Below are 20474 nucleotides of genomic sequence, written 5' to 3' on the forward strand. Positions count from 1 at the left end.
TGCTAGGAAGATTAATGCATGGTTCGTCTAAACCACCGACATCTCGTGTTCCTCATTTCACCTTGGTCCACACATCCACTTCGAGCCATGCAACCAGTCTTTCCCCTGGTATCCGCCTTGGTTTCCCATTTTGAGTCGATCGCCTCGTAATCTGGGGGTGCTAGAGACTCGTAGGAAGGAGCAGAGTCATCGGCGTAATCGTTTTTGAAGACCATGTTTGTATTCTTTAACAGGGGGTACTCGCACAGCAAAAAGTCTTCATATTCGAACGGCACGAGGTTAGAGCAAGCGTCCACCTGAGCGGTTCCGAAGACTGACCGCGCTCTGGAGAACACCAAAGGCGCAGACAGAGACAGGTCCACGTACCTTCGGGACTTCTGATTGGGCTGGTTGGTCATATCCAATTGTGAGAAGCGCAGCGACACGTATATCTTGTGCACCACGTGAAGAGGGTGGGTGCGGGAGGTTGATGCGGATAATTTGTCAATGATCCGGGAATTCAACTTCAGCGAGTAATCCAGCACTGTCTCTTCGGCTCCGGGGATGAGAAGATTGCCTCTATGGATGGAGTCGAAAAAGTTTTCCTTCACGTCGAACCCTTCTTCCCTGGCTTGCTGGAGTTCTATTTCGTCATGCTCTACATCGTCCGAATCTGCGTATCGGTTGGAATACACGGTGAGGAGTCCAGTTTTCTGCGTGTCATTGGCGTTTGAATTGCAGGTTTGGGTCACGGAGATCTTGACGGAGTTGAGTCGAATGGGCTTCTCAAACAGGGTCGTGGTGATCTTGACGGGGATCTCGGTATCTTCGTTTAGAGAAATGTCTTTCTGCGGGTAAGAAACAACGAATCTGAGCTTGTTGAGCCAGGGAGCCGAGACATTGACGGGGAGAAGAGTCTGGTCGTCTATCTTTCTGCCTCGGGCTATGACAATCTCCTGGGAATGCTCAATGAGGCCGCAGTTTGAATGTAACCGCTTTTGGCAGCTCACCTGGGTGTCAAGAGTGTACCACAGTTTGTTGGAGTTGTGGGAAGCAGTTTCAGGAAGCCCAGCAGGAAGAGAGCAGTGAAGCGAGTACTTGTGAGTGGAGGCTTGGATAGAGACCGGATTGGAGATTGCAGAAACGGGCCCTTCAACAGGCTTGGATCGACCCGACAAGAGATCCCATTGGACCAGAGTCTCGTTCGTTTGAGCCCTTGTCTCCGACACTACCATGTGACGCACTAGAGCAGTGGTCATCTTTTTGACCCGCGTGCTCTTCGTGTACTTCACTGAGACAATGGGGGTAAAGTCCACCATGAGTGATCTCTGTTCCTGCATGACTTGTTCAAACGAAGGTAAAGGCGAGTCGGACCGGGGAAGAGAGATTGTTGTCTCTGAGAGAGCGTCTAGTCCTGTGGTGTTACTGCTGTGTGATCCATAATCTTCATCATCCTCATGGGACTCTTCTGCTGGTGCGTAAGGAATATCCAAGTGGGTTCCCTGATAGGAGATGAGGACAGACATTTTGGTCACCAGAACAACGACCCTGGACCCGCTTTATCTATCTATCGAGTGAGGAGCTGATCGTTAGCGGCTCTTGTTTGGAACCTAGACAGATTAGCCTCCGACTCGCTCCTCAGAGCTTTCCCTGTTGTTGCCAGACATTCATCGTTATATGATACAAGTACGAGGTTTGTCTGCAACAACGGAATTCTAATCTTCCTCAATTGATTTCTTTTGTCCAATGTCTCCTTTACTCCTGCTAACTGGCAAGCGACTGCGCCATCGTTTCGTGTGCTCTGCTATTCGCGCTCCGTCTCAGCCGCTGCGTCTTTCAACCAGACATCGCTCAACACGGTCTCCAAGCAGACATAACCAAAGCCCTGATAACTTTGAGACTCTGAGGGTTCGCAATACGATGTCCGATTCTGCATCGAGTTCGAAAAGTGGAAGCAAACCGGCGGGATAAAAGGTTCAGCCGCAAGATAAGACACCAATGGCGGTGAAGGGTTGTCTCGGCGAAGCTCAAGGTTGTTCCTTTTCTGGAGCTCTGTAGCTGCCCTTTTCTCACGGTAGGGGTGTGTTCTGCTCCTGTGTCGCACAGCGTACGTTGGGTCGCTCAAGCGTTCGATCGTTCGATCTTCTCGTCCCGCTCCACGATCCAAAGTGACTCAGCGTCGCAGGTATGGCTCACAATCGACGCTAACCCAATGGCTATTACTCTCTCCGCTTGGGCTAAGTGCGGCTTAGAAGCCTTAGCTCCTAGTTTGGCAGAGATGTGTTGTGGATACCTGCGTATGTACAGTAACGGAAGGGATGTGCGGATCAGGACCTTCTGTTGCTAGTTCCCCCGTTCTGTATCGCACAGCCGGATACAATGATTGAAGGGGCTGTGGGCGGACTATCTGTCCACCGTCCAAAGAGCTACCAGTAGCTCTATTGAACATTCAGAACTGTAAATCACTTGGTGGCAATTCAGTGTTCATACCAGGGATCGCCCTTCTTATTGAAGTTGAAGTGGGTGGCAAGTGCCTAACGCCACCCGGTAGTAATCTGCTCCGCTGGGACGTCGTCAGTTTGGGGATTCCAGCGGTGCGGTCAGGGTAGATGTCGATGTTACCTGCGGTACTTGTACATTTGGAAGAGTAGATTGATGACTTCATATACAAGTACGAGCACAGTTTCGTATCGTACATAGTGCATTTGTACTTGCACCGGCACGATAGTGGAATGTGTGACTGTTTCTCCACGGACTCTGAGCTTCTATATAGTTGTCGCCGTTGTTCATTGTCACCATTGTCCTGTAGATTTGCCACCAGCTCGTATTCACCCTTAATTGGGGATATTCCGAATACCTCGGGCGTCTGCTGAATTGGTGGATAGCGGTTTGAGATAACTTGGAGACGATATGCTCCATTTTCAATCGCAAGTTCTTTTCGTCGAGAACACGAGCAGGTATTCTTTTTTAATTGTAAGAAGAGAAGCCCAGGATGGGGGGGGAGAGAAAGACGGTCCGGTCAGGGAAATGGAGGAATGAGGTTGGGAAAAGGAGAAGCTGAACGAGGATATCTAATATTTGCCGTTTTATCGCTTTTTGCTGTTTTTTTGCCAGTAATTTCGCCAGTAATTTAACACTTTTTCACGTCCAAATGGATTTGAACCGCTCTTTCTCGGGAAATACTTTTCAGCTGCTTGAAGCCTGAAACCTATAATCAATATTACATCCTCATATCTGTTCGCATTCGGTTTTTTCAGAAGAGCGCTTTTTTTTATTATGATATTACTATTTTTATTCTATTACTATTTTTATTCTATTACTATTTTTATTCTATTACTATTTTTATTCTATTACTATTTTTATTCTATTACTATTTTTATTCTATTACTATTTTTATTCTATTACTATTTTTTATTCTACGTTATTTATTCTAATGATGGTTTTTTATTTTTTATTTTTTTAATTATTCATCACAGCTATATACCTACTTGTAGTAAGCCGGGTTATTGGCGTTCAATAAATCATACACTTCTGAATCATTGCGGTGTGCGCTGCGAGGCGCTGTCAGTTGGTTTGTCGACGCTTCGTCTAGTTGTCTTCATGACTAATCCAATGTCTCAGTTTTCCTTTTCAATTTGTCCTTTTCTCAGAATCCGGTCCCTTGGCCCAGTTGGTTAAGGCGTCGTGCTAATAAGAAGTTAGCCTCTTTGCAACGCGAAGATCAGCAGTTCGATCCTGCTAGGGACCATTCTTTTTGTTTTTAATTTGACAGTAGACTGAAGCAGTGGTTCTCTCCCAGTCCAACGTTGACTTGTATTGTATTTTTATTCGCCTACCAACTTTTTGCTTTTTGGATACTTACACTGTGTGGCTACAGTAAAATCTCACCGCAGTCTCAGGGGAGAGTGAGAAGGATATACAAGGACTTGTACGGTACAATGCTTTTACTTGAGATATTGTAGTGACTCTGAACCCTCAGCCAGCGTCTGTTGTCGATTTAAACAAAGTGGTTTTTTTTCAAGTTCAGGTAGATGAACATAATAGGACTACAACTACAACTACACACTGTACTTGTACAAGTATAGAGGTGTGGATTTGGACGCATAACGGGACACAAGCCCAGTCACCCCGAAAGCAAAAAAGGATACAAATAGCCAACCCCAGCCCAAAGCAGAGTCTCGGAACACAAAATCCGGTAAAATTAAACCCATTGGACCCTTTTAAAGGACTTTTTCACTCCCACACTCAGCTCATCGACCCTGCATATCCCCAAACTCTAACCGACTCGGAGAACAATACAAAAGAATTATGAGGAGAGACTGTTTGTACATTGTACTTGCTCAAGCACGTTGTAGCCAGCGATGACTAACGGGTTTTATTCAAATCATGATGATCATTACAAGACAATGATATGTACTATACTTCAATATATATATGTAGGTTCAATATCGAACTCCAAGTCTAAATGTGCAGGATCCTGTCTAGTGGAGCCAAAAATCTGTGCTGAAACCAACCAGAAATATAGCCAGAGACAAGCAAAAAAACAGCTGGACCGCCTAGCTGCTTCTCACTCCGATACGGGGAATCGAACCCCGGTCTCCACGGTTCTCAACATGAGAGCGTGATGTGATAGCCCCTACACTATATCGGATAGGTTGTTTTTTTGTTAGAACCCTGGCCCCGTGACTAAGCAGACTGATGACTCAGCCGCGGTGGCCACACTCAAGGTATGGTCACTACCGTCACTCTCAAGAAAGGTATATTAGAATACATGGGATACAGGGGTTTATATGTTATCCAGGGTTGCGGTGCAACCCTTTGTCCATGATAGCAGGCTTGACATATCGATATTAATGATAGTGTAATCCCACTGAGGGCCCACATGGTGGCCCCTCGTCATAGTCTCCGCGGAGTCCCGTCGGGACTCCATTAGCGGTTCACGGGTGACTAATCAGGCGATATTTTCTTAGTCGCTGATCCCCAACAGTGTTGCTCCTGGCACAGGTAAGCGCCTGTTGAGCATGGTAAAATCGTGTCGCGTGGTCTTAGGATGCCTCGCCAGGTCCGTGGTAGAGACTCTTCCACTCCTGTTCTAACATATAATAATGGTAAGGAGTGAATCGGTCGGTCAATAGTTTGGTGAAGTCATTCCAAGTCGTGGGCTTCTGCTCCAAGTCGAACCACCAATCCTCTGCTGTGCCGCACATGGCCGTGACAGCAACAGCGATTTGAACTGACTCGGGGATGCCGAAATGGTCCATTCTGTTCTTGATCCGTTTCGTGAATCGTCGGACATCGGAACCGGATCGTATTCCCTCCCCGTTAAATTTGGGTTCGAAGTCTTTGATGTCGCACTCCCGGCAGTAGTCTCGGAGGGTCTTTGTGGCCATATTGGATGTGGGTATTGCTTTAAATACTTGTTGTCGAACGTCTCCGAATGTGTGTCCCTGTCGGAAGACGTGGTGCTACTCTGTCCTGAATCTCCAGTCACGAACGCGTTGTCGGAAGAAGATGGGAGACAGTGATAGCGTGTAGTAAAAAACTTTCAGTCGAATCGGAAAGAGATTCCACGTAGGGCTCAATCTCGATGTCTTGTGCGCGTCCTGTTAGATCACTCAATGATGTGTGTCTCGTGATGTGCAGTGACCCTGATGTCTCGGAAAAAACCAGAATTCGCCACCACGTGTAACCGTTCAAGCTCACGTCTCTTGGTCGTCGTTGTCGTAAGTATTCTGGCGTGTGACCGTCTCACACCGCGCTCGTCAAATACTGCTCGTCTGCAATATACTTCATATATTCTCCCAACCGCGAGTCCGTGTCACAGGTCACGTGCCTCCTACATGAACCCTAACCCGGACGTCACGTGCCTTACACGAGATCTTGAATGGGTGATTCAGCGCTGAGGATGCAGTGATCAAGTATTACGAGATGGCCAAGGAAGCCTCTGTCCGGGAAGCCTGAAGTAGACAAGAATGAGTACAGTAGGCAGAGAAGACCAAGCGAGTTGGGCTGAAGAAGGATGGGGGGTTCGAGCTCGAGCGGCCCAGGAGAAACGAGAAGCAAAGCAACACGCGAAGGAGGCAAAGGAGGCCAGGAAGGCAAAGGAGGCCAGGAAGGCAAAGAAGGCCGAGCGGAAGCCAAAGCAAAGGTCTGAGCAGCAGCAAAAGACGTGGGACAAATATGGCTGAAGAAACAAAGACCTGCTGAAGCAGAGGCTTGCAGAAAGTTGCTGAATTGAATACTGAAGTCAAGAAACAAACCGTTGGTACAGTAGAAACCGCACCCAATTCTTCCCAGGATACACATGTTTCCGACCCGCAGGCTGAGGACGAGAAGAATGTGGACTCTGACTCTGACTATGAAGACTGGTTGCGGGGAAAACTCGAGATCAAGTCAAAGCCGGCAGTCAAAAAGAGTACACTGACGCAGCCTTCCACTGAACCTCCTCCTAAAGTAAAGCAGGCAGCACCCAAGTTTAGCCAGTACCCAAGTTTAGCCAGCACCCAAGTTTAGCCAGCACCCAAGTCGTCCCAGCCTTCTCTTGGGAGAAGGAGTAGTCGGAGTCTGAGTCTGACTCGGATGATGAGTGACCGACAGCGAGGACTTCTATAAGAGAACCATTGCCCAGACTCTGTCAAAAAAGCGAAGACTGCTGTGAAGCCCGCTTCTAATGCTGAGGATAAGCCTGGTTCTATAACTGAGGACAGGCCTGCTTCAAGTCTTCCACTACAGTGAAGCCTGAGGCCAACGGTTCTGCTACCAAAAAGGGAGGCGAGGCTCCCAAGAAGTCTCCTTTTTTTTCAACTTCCAGTCTCTCCAGTCTTTGGTCAAGATGGGTGTTCCTGGGGTGAAGGACGGGGGAGGACTCCGACTCCGATGATAACTCCGACTCCGATGATGACTCCGACACTGTCAATTCAATCGAGAGGACCCAAAGAAGCCCCTCAGAGTTCGGGAGCCACTGCGAACCAATAAATTTGAGCCATTAATTCCAATTAAATGTCGATATTTTGACCATTGACGCCTCTGGATCGCTTTTCCACCCTCAAGTACCCACTCGGCTCCCCAGGCAAACATCTGAGACTGCGTGGCCAAGTTGGTTAAGGCGTACGACTGTTAGAAACACGTGTTCGGAAATCGTAAGATCGAGAGTTCGACCCTCTCCGCGGTCGTCTTTTTCCTACCCTACCCCCATAAATGGACTCACATTCATTTTTTTTTGGCACACCCCACACCTCGCATATGCCAGTTGCGATCTGAACTTTGGCGATTGTGAGTGACTCCAGGAGAGAAATGGGTGGGTAGAATGACCTGAAAATTTGGCTGCCGGTCAAGATTGCCATCGAAATGGTCCTCACAAAATATCTAAGCGACAACATGTGAACTGCATCTTTTATTCCGTAAAATGTCCATCTCCCCTTACCAACAACCCAAATGAGAGGAGGTTGAGCAGCGCACAAAAATACATCCGAGAAACGCGACTGAAGAAGCGGTAGGATGCAAAAAGTGATTTCTGGCAGGATCGAACTGCCGACGTTCTGCGTGTTAAGCAGATGCCATGACCAACTAGACCAAGAAACCCGGTTGTGGACTCGGGGTGGGTAGCGTGGATTGATTGTGGGAAACACCTTAACGAATTAGAATAAAAAAGAAGTAAATAACCTCAACTAATATCCCAACTATACAGATAGATAACAAAGAACCAAAATAGTTCCAAGTCTAAAGCTAACTAAATATACTTGGGGCTAGGTTTAGAATCTAGCAGAAACTGATCATTTCAATCATTATTTACAACTATTGGGTTATGTGTGGAAATATCTATAGTCAAGACTCATCATTTATAACCAATTCGTCCATTCTGCGTATCAAGTCGGCATCCAACATACCAGACTCACCCAACTGATTAGCATCCACCACAAGTCTGGTAGTGATATCGTGAATGTACAATTTTTCGTTCTTACCTTCAATGATTGAGTATCTATAGTCTCTCTTATCAAGGGGATGGGCTTGATCGACGTGCACAACATGTTTGGATCTCACTTTATCTGTTATTGTCTTTGTATCGATGTCCAACGAGAGTTGAATAGCACAGTATCTTTTCGGTTCAAAGTACTGGAGTAGTCCATCGTAGAATATCAAGTGCCATGGGCTTTCACTTTCTTTCCTACTCTGAAGCTCTCGAAACCTCTTCTGGTGCAAGTAATTGGCCGTCCAGTATGGATCCGCACCAAAACAGGAGCTTGCGAATTCAAAAAGAAACACGTGTGGTCCCATAATCTGGAGGAAGAAGCAGTCCACACCGGCGTGGTGCACAATATCAGGTTCAAGTCCTGGGGAGTCTTTGAACTTGACAATGACTGTTGCGTTACCTCCCCCAAAGCAACAATACATTTGGCAGTTTCCAAGGGTGGTAATGATCAGCATCTGGGGAAGCGATATTATTTCAGACATGACTTCGTCCCCACCTTCTTCTTCTTGTTCTTCCCAATCCCACCATTCATTCTCCTTGGACAAATCCACCTTGATACCATGGTTGCTTGTGTAAACACAAGTTCGCAGTTCTTTGGCAGGGGTAACAAGTGGTGCCGCATGCGTTCCGTTCTTTGGTGACAGTCTCATTACTGATCCAAACTCCTCAGGGCCAGCCCTTCTAAGTCTGGGTGCAAACTTGGCCCCAGGCTGCTGACGTCGTAGATATTCCATAGCACACTCTCGGTAGGAGTTGCGACAAGAGAACTGTGGTTCAAACCATGGACATAATGGCTCCAATTTTTGTTTGAAAATAGAGTCAGGAATGGAAAAGATTTCTGTTTCGGCGATTGCGCAGAGGTCAGCCAAATCTAGAAGATTGCAGATGAGTTCCACCAGTTCAGGGGGAAGCATGGATGACAGAGAGGCACGACAGCGTGGCTGCCAGAGTTGTGGTGGGTCGGTGGTGAAAAATATAGAGCTGAGGAAGAGGTTTTCATGCATCATGAGGTTCTACAGCCTCTTATATATACAGTACTGTATCCCCTACATCTCCCATCCAGTGTATGCATTGTCGACTCATTTTGGATGCATGTTGATGCGATCCTGTGAACTGTAGTTGGTTGATATCTCTATAGATGTAATATTTGCGTCTTAGTTCAATTTGTTTGAAATGAATTTCGCGTTTTTTTCCTGTTTGTTGTTTTTCTGTTTTTTGTTTTTCTGTTTTTCGTTTTTCTGTTTTTTGTTTTTCTGTTTTTTGTTTTCTTTTATTTTTAATATTATTATATATATTTTTATTTATTGAATTTAATTTGTAGAGAAATACAACACACAAGCTGTTGAAGGTAATTCCTCACATAATGATGAGAAGCCACGACAAAGTGATGAGAGGAATCAGCTGGGTCGTAGACGAGATGTCCATCCTGTAGATAGTTCTATCCACTGATCTAGAATCTCTTTTCTGGTGAATGAGCAAGCACAAACCCTTCTGGTGTGTGCTACTCCTAGAAGTGGGTTGTAAGTTGTTAATTAACTATATCTCATCAATAATACTAGTGATCTTCAATACAAACAGTGTCCAAACCACAAATCAAACTCGGATTCGGGTTTTCAGAAGGGCGTATCGCAATAGTTTCTGCGGTTTCCCCATATTACTCCTACACCAGATTTTTGCCGTTTGTTTCTTCTTTGCTACTATTTTTTTATGATGTTTCTTTTTTTATTTTTATTTTTTGCAAAATATTTCAGTCTTTTTACCCTCTTAACCGCCCAACGCCTCGTTAGCTGCAACGGCAAGCCTGGTTGGCTCAGTTGGTTAGAGCGTTAGTCTCATAATCTGAAGATCACCAGTTCGACCCTGGTACCGGGCATCCGTCTCTTTTTTTGCCCGCCTTTTATTTGTTGTCATACAGAATATCTGCAATATTGCTCCATCAAAACGTTGTGAAACTTTGGTCAATTTTTTTTTACTTCCGATCTCAATGAACCCTAAACATGAAGAATATATCTTCAACTTTGAAATAAGAGAGAAAAGGTCGGAGCGAGTTGCATACTCGTATTCAGCAGTTCTGCCGCGTTCTAATAGTGTTGCCTAAATTCTTACAACTATTATATTGGTCGTAATATTGGTGTCTTCTTTCGAGCTTCAATCTTCCAACCTCTCCTCCAACGATGTCCTGTATGGTATGTACAGTGGGTAAGTTCCACACGCAAAAATGGAAAGTTTTTGTACGACACTTGCCTTCATTTATTCAACATCACCTATGGAAGTGGTATGTCCATGCTGAATGCAAATTTCCTTATCATCTTTCTTGCCCCAATAAGCTGATCCCATCCTACCATCTCCCTAACAAAAGTCTAAGTAATACCTGTTCATGCAAGGAAGATACTTTTCGTCTTAGTATGTACATACTGTACTCGTCTCAGAACTCTCAAACAGCCCAGATCAGCTTTCAATTGCTTTGCAGAGAGGTAGCACTACGATTTTCACACAATATCTAATTCATGCTGTAGTCCAGGGCACTCGTTCGTAGTAATGACCCTAACTAGTGGATGGGGTTAGGTATGTACTGGAAAAGCCATCAAGAGGCACGAACCAGTCACACTACAGTACAGTACTGCATCTATGCCTATAACCTGCTATGCTGGAACATGTGTAATGTCTCTTGTCCATGTAGATCAACGCATGCCTGCAAATGCCCAGGCATTGTAGCCAGGACCATAGTCATCGTAGTAATAGTCTGAATAGCCATGGTTGTCTGAATAGTCATGGTCGTCTGAATAGTCATGGTCTTCATCCCAAGCACCCCAAGGGTCGACTTCATCACCTGTGCCATAGTCTTGGTAATCATCATCATCATCTTCTTCTGAATCTTCTGAGTCCAGATCTTCAGAGTCCATATCCCAATAGCTCTTAGTATACTCACGGACAGTATTGTGAGACAAGAATCTGGCGAGAAATTTGCCATTTTCATACCCAAGAAAGACTCTGCTTCGATCACGTCCAGGGTTATAGTACGAATGTGGAGTTTCCACATCTGTAATAACTCCGCTGTCAAGATCTACCATTCGAATACCTCCATTTTTCGTCCACTCGGTGAGATACTGCGAATTTTGGGGTCTGAGACACTGATGAAGTCCATCGGGTGCTTTGTCAGGCAAGGTGACGATTTTATCCTGTCTACAAAACACCTTTCCGGGCTGGTCCAGGTCCAAGAAGGTTGGAATCAGATACTTGTCTTGATGAAACCACCAAACCAGTCCATTGTAGTTTTCCTCAGGACACGACTTGTTCGATGCAAAAGACGGAGTGCCATACTTGACCAATTTCTTGGTGTAAGGGTCGTGTAAGCCATAAGTGCTTCTTGCGTATCGTGTCACATGAATATTTCCAACTTGGGAGACAGCGTCAATGTGGGGAGGATAGACTGTTGCATGCTTGTAATGAGGCTGGTCTCGGGGGAACACGTAGTGGTGATGAGTGGTGGGGACCATAATTATCTCACTATTAACAACAATGGGAGCTCGTTCCAGGAAACCAGTATTCTTTGGAAGATGTTCAGGACGAATGTGACCAGGTAGGGTGATTTCAATGTCCATAAAGCTGATGACCATCGCATCCTTACTCTCGGAAACCACCTTGATCTGGCTGGGCTGCTCGGGCACCGCATCGAGAGTCCAGGGACTCAAAACTGCACCCAGCGGGAGGTTTTCCACGTGCAATCTGTCGCATGAGAACGAGCAGTCGAAATCCCGATGGTCATCGAACCCCTCGTAGTCACAGGGCAGCTTCTCTCCATGGTTGAGCCCCAAAGCAGTAACTCCCTTCACCGGCTTGGGTGGTGGAATTTCGACGCTATCCCAGCCGTCTATAACTTTCCACTTGGAGCTGGTGAGTCGCGAAACGTACACCAACACACAGTCGCCCCAGGTCTTCATTTCTCCTTCTGGCTTGATCCAGGGAAATCGCCTCACAAGTTCAAGCTTCAGATCACGGTCAGCATGTGTATAGGCCAAGTACCAATAAGAGCTGGCTTCTCTAAGCGAAACACACGTTTCCAGATCGCAGTGGGAGTAGATCAACGTGGCGATTTCATAAGGAAGATACTTCCCATCGTCCTTAGGGCTCACTGCAACCTCAGACTTTGGCTCTTTCCTGTCCAAATGCCTTGAAAAATTGACAGCTTCCAGCCAGACAGACCGTTTCAGGCTTTCCTCCTGATCCTCGAGCAGCTCATGTATCTGTGTCTGCAATCGCAGGCCTTCTGCCTTGTCTTGCAGGTCCAGAGGAGGGCTAGAGAGCATCTTCGATGCCCACGCATGCATGTTTAGTAGAGTCCAAACATACTCCTCGACGAAGACAGGGTGTCCGAGATGTGGATCTAGCCTCTCAAACGCTTTGGTGACCGTGGATGTAGTCTGCTGGAAGTTTTTCAGCCTCCTGACAGCCTCCTCTCTCTCCACGCGCCATTTCTGGTTGAACTCGTCGTTCTCTCGAAGCAGCTTCTGTACTGCGGTGAAACATTCTTCCCTGGAAGCTGGAACCGGTAGTGGTGCTGTCGATAATTGAGCCGCGTGACCCGACGCCATCTGTTTCTTCATCTTCTTCATGTCCTCACAGATCACTTTCTGCTCTTCCTTCACTTTGAGCAGATGAGAACATACCACCAGCAGTTTGTCAGCCTCTGACTCAGTTCCATTCCAAGGCGAAGGCAGTCCTTGTGTTATGGCTGCTGCTGCTGTCTTAATAGACGTTCTTGGGTACATTGTCAGTACAGTACTGTAGTGACACGTTGTGGTGAAAAAGGCTCTGATGTAGAGAAGCCAAATCCACCACTACTCAGGTAGAACATTAGTTGACCATTACTTGGTACCATCGAACACCCCTCAGTTCGAATCTTACAAATACCATTTTTTATACCATACCTTCGATATATACAGATTGAGACGGAATATTCACGTGGACCTCGTCGTTACCGAATAAAAAGCTTCGGGCGATCATATGTGACCTCTTTAGGGAAGACAGGCGGTCCCCGCTAATCATTTTGTCTCGGTCTTCCCCAGTCGTCGGACCCACTAGCGTTACATCAAGAAGGGACCCACTAGATGTAAATACGAGAGAAGAGAGATCTGAGAGAAGAGGTGTGTGAACAACCAGCGAATCAAATATTGAGGAAACACACAACATCTAACCACCTGACACTGCTTTGAAAAATCGAGCACCAACGGTCCAAATAGGTATTCTCACGGGGTATTATTATCAATGAAAGTCTATGTGTCTATATTGTGTTGTAGAAAGCTGGAAGCTGTCAAGATGATGGAACTGGACTGCCCAATCTGGGCCTTACTACTCATTATTGTTTTCAATGGTGTTGGTGGTAGAAAAGAGCGAGTGCGGCAGTATGGTGACTACTGTACAGCACCTGTAGTATGTAGCCTTAGTCACTCGACTGCACATGAGACACTCGGAGCTCTAGACTGGTTCCCACTACGCCTCTCTCACCTCCTCAACAACCTGGCTCTTCTCCAACTCCTTTCTGGCAGCCTTTTCTCGCTCTTCGACATAAAAGTACCGAGTGTACACCAAGGAAATGTAGTTGACCACCGAGTTGAGAGCGATCCAGCCAATGAGAACTCCCACATTGAGTCCTATTTCGGAATGGACATTGAACAGAATGGTTCTAATGGCCTCCACAGCATTGAAAACCGGCAGAGCGTGGCCAAACTGGTAGACTCCAGGTGACATCTCCAGAGGGAACATTCCTGGAGCAGAGTTGAAAATGACCCAGAAAAGCAGCCAAATTGCAAGCGTAGCGGGGAACTTTTTGGCGAAGAATGCCATGATGTTGTCGGTGGCTCCTCCAAGAGCAGCCATACTCAGAAAGTTGATCATCCAGTAGACCACAAATCCGCCTCGGCCGTATCGGAGAGTAAAGTCCTGTCCAAACGCCAGAGACACGAGAGAGAAGAAGAGTGAGATGAAGAAGATGGAAATCAAGTTGATCACGGTTCGGTAGATGAAAAACTGCCATAGAATCATGTGCTCGCCCTGAATGTTGTGAATGAATCCCCACATCATCACCTGGTAGAAGGAGATGATGACGAGATAGATGAGACCCACATTGTCGATAGCAGACGCCACACCGCCGGAAAAGGGTCGAATGTCGTTGTTTTGGAACTCCAGAGGCGAGGTCAGAAGCCGCGGCGTGTTGGTGAGCAAGTCTTTGATTTTGTCGTTGGAAAAGTCGGCTGTCAGGTTTCGAATGATCTCAGGAACCTTCTGCTCCTGGAAGAGAAACTCAAGAGCATCAACCTGAGGCTGACAGTAGGTGGCATGCACACTTTCCTGTCGACCTCCAGTGTTGAAGTAATGCAGGGTTTTGAACCAGTAGTCATCCTGGTTGCCCGACTCAAGGGCAGCCCGTAACGTAGCAGTCGAGTTTTCAAACACCACAAAGGCGCCCCAGAACTTGTACTGCACCACTAGCTCCTCAATCTGCTCCAGAGATGTGTACTCGGATGACACCACTGGCTTGATAGTCACCAGATGGGGCAGATTAGGTCGCTCGTTGACCAGATCAACGAAGGCGTTTCCAACCACGTCGTTGTCCCAGTTGATGACGGCCATCTTCAGATTGTGGGCTCGATCTGACCGCTTGTACATGGATCCCCAGAACAGCGGCAGAATTCCGGTCAACGCAATGGCCAGAGTGAGCACGTTGAAGAAGGACATCTTGGCCACCATCCAGTGGCCCTTTCGAAGCTTGGGGTGGTGCACAGGCACATAAGTTTTCGGTGGAAGGAGTCGTTCAGACGAGGTTGTGCTAGACATGGCGGTTGAAGCGGTTGAAATGATCTTTTTTCCACCGCTTGTCCTCCACCCTCACCTATATATCGTGTAAACAAAGACCGTTAGTCTAGCCACTAGTGCGGAGGAGAAGCCGTATGTGATAAGAGTAGACTGGCAGTATAAACACATGGTTAGATGTGTTTTTTGGGGGAAATGAAGCGATAGTCGTTGGTATTGGGGATCATGGTATCTCAGAGGGCTCCTGTCCGTCTTCAGTGATCCCCTTCAGCTGTCATCTCCACCTGATGACATTCTCTTGCTGCAGAACGGCGCTAAAAACGGCGCTATTTTCGGTGACATAAATCCGTCGTAACGTCGAGGACGCCGTACGAGCGAGGCGCAGGGTTAGTAATGATTATCGGTGGCGGTTTTGGTCGCGTCTTTCGGACTGTGAAAAGATCGGCTCCATATCGAATTCCGCTGCCGACATTTTAATTCCGGATAGGAGTGGGAGAAAAATTGCCAGTAAGTATAATGATTACTGTTCATAAAAGTGAAAAAAAAAAAAGACTAGAAAAAAGACCAAAGAAAAAAGACCAGAAAAAAAAATATGAGTAATTACAATGAGAATAAACAGAACTGGAGAGACAGGAAATTCACGGAAAAAAAACATCTATTTTATTCTATTTTATTGTCAGAAACTGCTGTCAGAAAAACTTCCACTCTAATACTGCGCAAGTACGTTCCTGAAGGGAATTTCACTGCACCCACCATTATAATTCCGGATACAGCTGGTGATAATTTTAGAGAAATAGCTTCTGCAATCACCGTACGAGGTGGAACAAAGAGAAGCAATAGGTGACGAATTACTACATGGGAAGATATAAATAACTCCTAAAAGTCGAAGATCGATCATAACTGTTCGGTGGAAAGCACCTTTTCGACGCTTCCGGTTAGTATGAGTTGTTTACTTGCTTTCTAGTTAGTTGGTGTTTAGTTGACCTTTCCAACCAATCTCCCAGTCATTACTCAAACCTCCAACTATCAGCCTTCTACATTATTTGACCAAACAACCTCCCAAAACAAACTCCACGTTCATGTACCTTACGCGTCAGGGATGCGCTTCTCCAACTACACTTGACATCTACATCGACGACATTAATTCGTCATAGCTCCTTCTCAATGCCACCAAAAAAACAACAACAGGTCGTTCCCGACATGGGCGACACCGGTACTCTCAAGCAGCGCAAAGACCGCACCAACAGACTCTAGACGGCGTTCAGACAGGAAGAAGCAGACACAGCAGCTCATTTCCAGCAGTTCAACGAGAAGTTCAAGCGGGAAATTGCCCCTCATCCCCCCGCTCCCCGTTCCCGCATTTAAGCAATAGTGTGCAACTGCTGTGAATCTTCTGGTGCAGAAGCACGCTACACTGATGCCCCGATGACAACCCAAAAGACAGCAGTTTCAACAACCGTGGAACCAGCTGCTGGATAAAGCTGCCGCCACAGCAATTACGGTCTATGTCTTTCCGCGGGACAAGCCCTTTCATTTCAAGAACGCGCTTCAATACAGGTTCGATCGCAGAGAGTTGAAGAATCGCGCCAATATTCTTTATTTCGGCTCAAAAGGTGAGAAGTACCAGTTCTTCGACCTCCAACACAAAGTGATACGCGATCATTTCACCACCACGGCTCAGCCTGTTGCTGTCTCTGATGGCCTCACCTGGTGGTGTTCCCTTTTGTGGATCTGCAACAGCCAGGGATCTTCTTCTCCAGAAGAGACAAGACTGTTATGGTCGCAAATGTGAGTGGTTACGGAGACCTGAACAACCATTTCCGTCAGTGTGAAAAGCCAGGTCTAGGCCGCTTCCTGTTGAGGAACTTCATGGAGGGAGTGTTAGTGATTGATCTTGCCAGCACCACTGCTACCAATGTGTTTACTCCTAAAAAGGATCAGAGGAATCCTGACATCGTTATGGGGTTTGTCGACGACAAGTTTGTGGCCAAGTTCGTTGACAGCAAAACCATGAAGAGATACGAGCAGGAGAAGCTATGGAAGACCAAGACCATAGAAAGTGAGGGGAATAGGTGCCGCGATTATTATGATAGCATGAGGGTGCATGTTTTCTACTCGCAGAAAATATCCTGTCAGCTGGTATGAAAGGCAGGTGGATTGGAGATGGAGGTAATGCAGTTCTTGGTAGTAAAATGCTCTCAACAACCATCTCAATTGCACCAAGGAAGATACGGAAACAAAATCCATATCACAGGTATTACACCCAGGTATTATCACTACTATCCAAATCAATGGCCTAACTATTCCACTTCCCAACTATCTAACTAAACTCAACTATTTATTTACCAAACTAACATAAGCATCAGAAAAAAAACACGCATCAAGTACGCTCATAAGCAGCCAAATGTGACAAAAAATCCATATAAAATATCTCTAAAACACCCGCCTAGACAAATTCCACCATTTGTAATCCCATATCTCCACTATATCTCTCCATATCGCGACCCCTCCCGTTCCACCCGCCTCCAATGACTTCCGGGTAACCCAACCTTAAAAAATTACTACCATGCATAATCATCACAGCATGGCTGAATCGAACATAAACCCCATACAAAAGGACATTTTACAGCACACAAAAACATGATCCCCGGATTCGTTACACCTGGAATTTTAATATCTCTCGTTGTCGACCGAGACGGCAACAAGTTTTACCCCGGAATCGGCACGGCTGTTCGAGTTGTGGAAGGTTCCGAGGCCAAGGTTGCTGGCAAGTCGCAGGCCAAGGCCATTGTCGCCACAGCTACGGGAAAGGTGGTGCTGAGCGAACGACAGGAGAGCGCGGAGCACAACGACAAGTCACGTGATACCAAGGGCTCATGCTACACGGTCAACATTGTGAAGAAGACCAAGGGTGACGATTCATCTTCAACTACACCTACTACATCCCATGTGTCGCCCTCGGCTTCGTCGGGACTGCCCAAGGTTGGCGATTACATTCTTGCACGAGTTTCAAAGCTCACGTCGAAACAGGCCAACGTGGAGATTCTGGTGGTGGAGGGCCAGGGAGGAGTGGGCCAGGACGCGGGTTTGGGACTCAATGGCAACGAGAACGGTATCCACAGCAACCCTCTGTCAAATGCGGGCTCTTTGGTGGAAGGCGCTATTCGATCAGATCTCGGTGAGGGCTTCGGTGGTATCATTCGGTCCATTGATGTGCGAGCCACCGAGCGAGACAAGGTCAAAATGGAGCTGTGTTTCAAGCCCGGTGATATCGTGCGAGCACAGGTCATTTCTCTCGGAGATGGTGCCAACTACTACCTTTCTACAGCCAAGAACGAGCTCGGAGTTCTGTTCGCTCGATCGAAAATCGGAGAGTTGATGTACGCTACCGACTGGCAGACCATGGCCTGTCCTGTGACTGGCCTGACGGAAGAGAGAAAGTGCGCTTCTCCTTATAAGCAGGAGGTCAAGGCTGAGGTCAAAGAGGAGGCCAAGTAGGTATATAGGTATTGCATGTGGTGTATCGTATGGTACACCTTTTTTGATGGAACTGGAGATACTAATCTGTCAGATACAGTATATACTGTACCATTCAATTTAATATATAGAAGGTTCGTTTCTCATGGTTAAGAATGATACCACTAGCCATGCTTGGGGTTTGTCTTTAGGATCCGTGTAACCAGACCCTCTCCGATACGCCTCATGGTACAACTTGAAGTACTGTACTGTACAGTACTCCTTTTTGTCATATCTGTTGCCAGGACGCCTCTTATGCCATCAAACTTGCCCTTCTTGTAGTAGATGGACGGCTTCTTTCCATGATGTCTGATTTTGAGCTCGTGCTTGATCAGTTCCATATCGGAGTCTTCATTGTTGTCTGCGTCAGTGGAGGAAACGTCGCAGTCGGAGGAATATCGCCTACAAATAGAACCACAATCCAGTTCTGCAAGTCCTGCTCCTTGTTCTTCTGGTAGACCAACTCAACGTCGCAGTCAATGTTTGTAAACTTGTGGGGATCATCAACAAAACAACTCTGAGAAGCATAGGTTCGTCGAGGATACAGGGAGTAGACCCTCTTTCCTTGCAAGTCGAACTCAACAAAGGGACTAGTGATCCGGTTATATTGAGAGGCGCAGAAAGCATGGAATAATATCGCCTAATCAGATTGTTAGACCCAACCTCCTGCACCCTCGTGAGGTGTGTTAGTCGAGAGCTGATATATGTCGAAAACGAGTAGACCCCACGTCATCCCCCTCTTGTTGCCAATATAAAGTAGGGAAAGACCAGTTGACGGTCGGCCTGTGGTTCTTGCACAGATGCTTCACCCGTCAGCAGATCACCAACGACAACTCCATGAGCTCCTCGAAGGTGACATCTCCGTCCATTGAAGGGTGACAAATCGGTCCATTCCCTGATTCTGGTCGCCCTGGATAATTCCAAGAATCTTGTAGACATGGGAAGACGACAAAGGTGCCAAGCTGGGGGAAAAGGGCGCTGATAGCAGTCAGAGCTCGTGTGTCGGTTTTCTGTGGAGGCGTATCGTGTCCAATCTTCTCTCGGATGGTAGGACGCATTAGGGGCTTCTTTTGTTACAGTACCCCATGTCTACCCACAGCCTCAGGAAACGGCCTTCGTGAAGATGGTAGAGATAACCATTGTAGGTGGCGCAATATTCTTGGTGAAATTTGTCTCCTCCATCATATCCACCAGCATCCGCACATGGAGCTGCACAAAAATAATGTGGCGCAAGTCCTCGGTAGGCTCAATGTATCCTAAGTAAGGGGAAACATTGTGTGCTGCAAGGAACCGTTTGATCTGGAAACCTGCACTTCCGGGAAGATGGTTTGGGTAGACCATGTCGTCCAATGGGATGGTAGTCGGTCTTCTCGATGTCTGCATGCTCTTCAGGTCCAGGAGCGTGTCGTTGTGGATCAGTTTGTTCCGTAGAGTCCAATTGAGTCAGGGTGTCGATAAATTTCGTCCGGAAACACGGGTTTCATGTTCTCTCGTAGGTCGCTGTCTTCACTCTCATCGGTTGCATCGACGCGGCGATAGCAACTCACATTGCCCAGACAAGACAGTTCCAGAGATTTGACGAGTAAGAAGCCATCCCGTTCCCCAATATCGGGCTGTTTGATGAGACTTTTCTGTGTTTGCGCGACCAGCACGAGTGCACACTAGTTCCAGGACGTGAGACCTGCGGATCCCTCGTTCAACGCGAACCAGTGTACAGTACTCTCTTGAGCACATTTTCTCGCACCAACGTCTTGTCCAGTGATCTCCACAGCTTTCGGTACGACTCCCACGATTCACTGAACGCCAGTGTTTCCAGCTGCTGAGTTTGAGGATCTCCAGCTTGATTTCTGTAGACACCGAATCGAGAGTACCAGTCGTCAGGTTGGCGGTGGTGGAGTCATTGATGACAGAGAGTTCCTGCATGACGTTCAGCGCTGACTGGAACTACGTGAACAGCTCCAAGTCGAGTATGACATGTTTGTGGGGTGGCCTGTAGTACATAAATCCCCTCTACACTTTTTTTTTCATTTTTTTTCATTTTTTTTCATTTTTTTCATAATTTTTTTCATATTGGATCCGAACCTTTTTTTAAAATAGCGGAGCGATAATGGTATGAGATAACTCAAGAGGGTGTCCGGAGCGATCCAAAAAAAGGCAGTGAGCTTTAAATTAGGACAATAATTGCTGTGAGAAGCTCCCC

At 46.7% G+C, this 20474-nt stretch overlaps 10 protein-coding genes, 5 non-coding genes and 2 pseudogenes across 15 annotated transcripts; 6 read left to right on the forward strand and 11 right to left on the reverse strand.

The window, feature by feature from the left end:
* Positions 1-11: 11 nt before the first annotated feature.
* YALI1_A05662g (uncharacterized protein) lies at positions 12-1505 on the reverse strand (the record flags this gene model as incomplete). Its single annotated transcript, XM_499790.3, has 1 exon — positions 12-1505. The coding sequence occupies one exon, from the start codon at positions 1503-1505 to the stop codon at positions 12-14; it is 1494 nt and encodes a 497-aa protein (XP_499790.3).
* A 2129-nt stretch (positions 1506-3634) lies between these two features.
* Positions 3635-3727, forward strand: YALI1_A05684r. Its single transcript has one exon. It is a non-coding gene; the product is annotated as a tRNA-Ile (tRNA).
* Positions 3728-4549: 822 nt separating this feature from the next.
* On the reverse strand, positions 4550-4630 carry YALI1_A05694r. Its single transcript has one exon. It is a non-coding gene; the product is annotated as a tRNA-Glu (tRNA).
* A 394-nt stretch (positions 4631-5024) lies between these two features.
* Positions 5025-5369, reverse strand: YALI1_A05701g (uncharacterized protein; the record flags this gene model as incomplete). Its single annotated transcript, XM_499791.3, has 1 exon — positions 5025-5369. The coding sequence occupies one exon, from the start codon at positions 5367-5369 to the stop codon at positions 5025-5027; it is 345 nt and encodes a 114-aa protein (XP_499791.3).
* Positions 5370-6159: 790 nt separating this feature from the next.
* YALI1_A05709g (Compare to YALI0A05797g, Misc non-coding, pseudogene) lies at positions 6160-6830 on the forward strand (annotated as a pseudogene).
* Positions 6831-7060: 230 nt separating this feature from the next.
* YALI1_A05718r lies at positions 7061-7151 on the forward strand. Its single transcript has one exon. It is a non-coding gene; the product is annotated as a tRNA-Asn (tRNA).
* A 335-nt stretch (positions 7152-7486) lies between these two features.
* On the reverse strand, positions 7487-7560 carry YALI1_A05723r. The gene has a single exon. It is a non-coding gene; the product is annotated as a tRNA-Val (tRNA).
* Positions 7561-7803: 243 nt separating this feature from the next.
* YALI1_A05737g (uncharacterized protein) lies at positions 7804-8955 on the reverse strand (the record flags this gene model as incomplete). Its single annotated transcript, XM_068281643.1, has 1 exon — positions 7804-8955. The coding sequence occupies one exon, from the start codon at positions 8953-8955 to the stop codon at positions 7804-7806; it is 1152 nt and encodes a 383-aa protein (XP_068137744.1).
* A 340-nt stretch (positions 8956-9295) lies between these two features.
* Positions 9296-9519, reverse strand: YALI1_A05740g (Misc non-coding; annotated as a pseudogene).
* A 228-nt stretch (positions 9520-9747) lies between these two features.
* YALI1_A05745r lies at positions 9748-9821 on the forward strand. The gene has a single exon. It is a non-coding gene; the product is annotated as a tRNA-Met (tRNA).
* Positions 9822-10629: 808 nt separating this feature from the next.
* YALI1_A05774g (uncharacterized protein) lies at positions 10630-12717 on the reverse strand (the record flags this gene model as incomplete). Its single annotated transcript, XM_499794.3, has 1 exon — positions 10630-12717. One exon carries the CDS (start codon positions 12715-12717, stop codon positions 10630-10632), a length of 2088 nt encoding a protein of 695 aa, XP_499794.3.
* A 721-nt stretch (positions 12718-13438) lies between these two features.
* On the reverse strand, positions 13439-14782 carry YALI1_A05795g (uncharacterized protein; the record flags this gene model as incomplete). Its single annotated transcript, XM_499795.3, has 1 exon — positions 13439-14782. One exon carries the CDS (start codon positions 14780-14782, stop codon positions 13439-13441), a length of 1344 nt encoding a protein of 447 aa, XP_499795.1.
* A 51-nt stretch (positions 14783-14833) lies between these two features.
* On the reverse strand, positions 14834-15100 carry YALI1_A05798g (uncharacterized protein; the record flags this gene model as incomplete). Its single annotated transcript, XM_068281644.1, has 2 exons — positions 14834-15023; positions 15069-15100. The coding sequence occupies 2 exons, from the start codon at positions 15098-15100 to the stop codon at positions 14834-14836; spliced, it is 222 nt and encodes a 73-aa protein (XP_068137745.1).
* Positions 15101-16534: 1434 nt separating this feature from the next.
* Positions 16535-16903, forward strand: YALI1_A05813g (uncharacterized protein; the record flags this gene model as incomplete). Its single annotated transcript, XM_068281645.1, has 1 exon — positions 16535-16903. The coding sequence occupies one exon, from the start codon at positions 16535-16537 to the stop codon at positions 16901-16903; it is 369 nt and encodes a 122-aa protein (XP_068137746.1).
* Positions 16904-17398: 495 nt separating this feature from the next.
* Positions 17399-18256, forward strand: YALI1_A05821g (uncharacterized protein; the record flags this gene model as incomplete). Its single annotated transcript, XM_499797.3, has 1 exon — positions 17399-18256. The coding sequence occupies one exon, from the start codon at positions 17399-17401 to the stop codon at positions 18254-18256; it is 858 nt and encodes a 285-aa protein (XP_499797.1).
* Positions 18257-18605: 349 nt separating this feature from the next.
* Positions 18606-19332, reverse strand: YALI1_A05836g (uncharacterized protein; the record flags this gene model as incomplete). Its single annotated transcript, XM_068281646.1, has 2 exons — positions 18606-18864; positions 19103-19332. 2 exons carry the CDS (start codon positions 19330-19332, stop codon positions 18606-18608), a joined length of 489 nt encoding a protein of 162 aa, XP_068137747.1.
* Positions 19333-19375: 43 nt separating this feature from the next.
* On the reverse strand, positions 19376-20197 carry YALI1_A05844g (uncharacterized protein; the record flags this gene model as incomplete). Its single annotated transcript, XM_068281647.1, has 3 exons — positions 19376-19660; positions 19822-19905; positions 20072-20197. 3 exons carry the CDS (start codon positions 20195-20197, stop codon positions 19376-19378), a joined length of 495 nt encoding a protein of 164 aa, XP_068137748.1.
* Between the last annotated feature and the right edge of the window lie 277 nt (positions 20198-20474).

This window comes from Yarrowia lipolytica, chromosome 1A, assembly GCF_001761485.1.
Source record: "Yarrowia lipolytica chromosome 1A, complete sequence".
NCBI lineage: Eukaryota > Fungi > Ascomycota > Dipodascomycetes > Dipodascales > Yarrowia > Yarrowia lipolytica.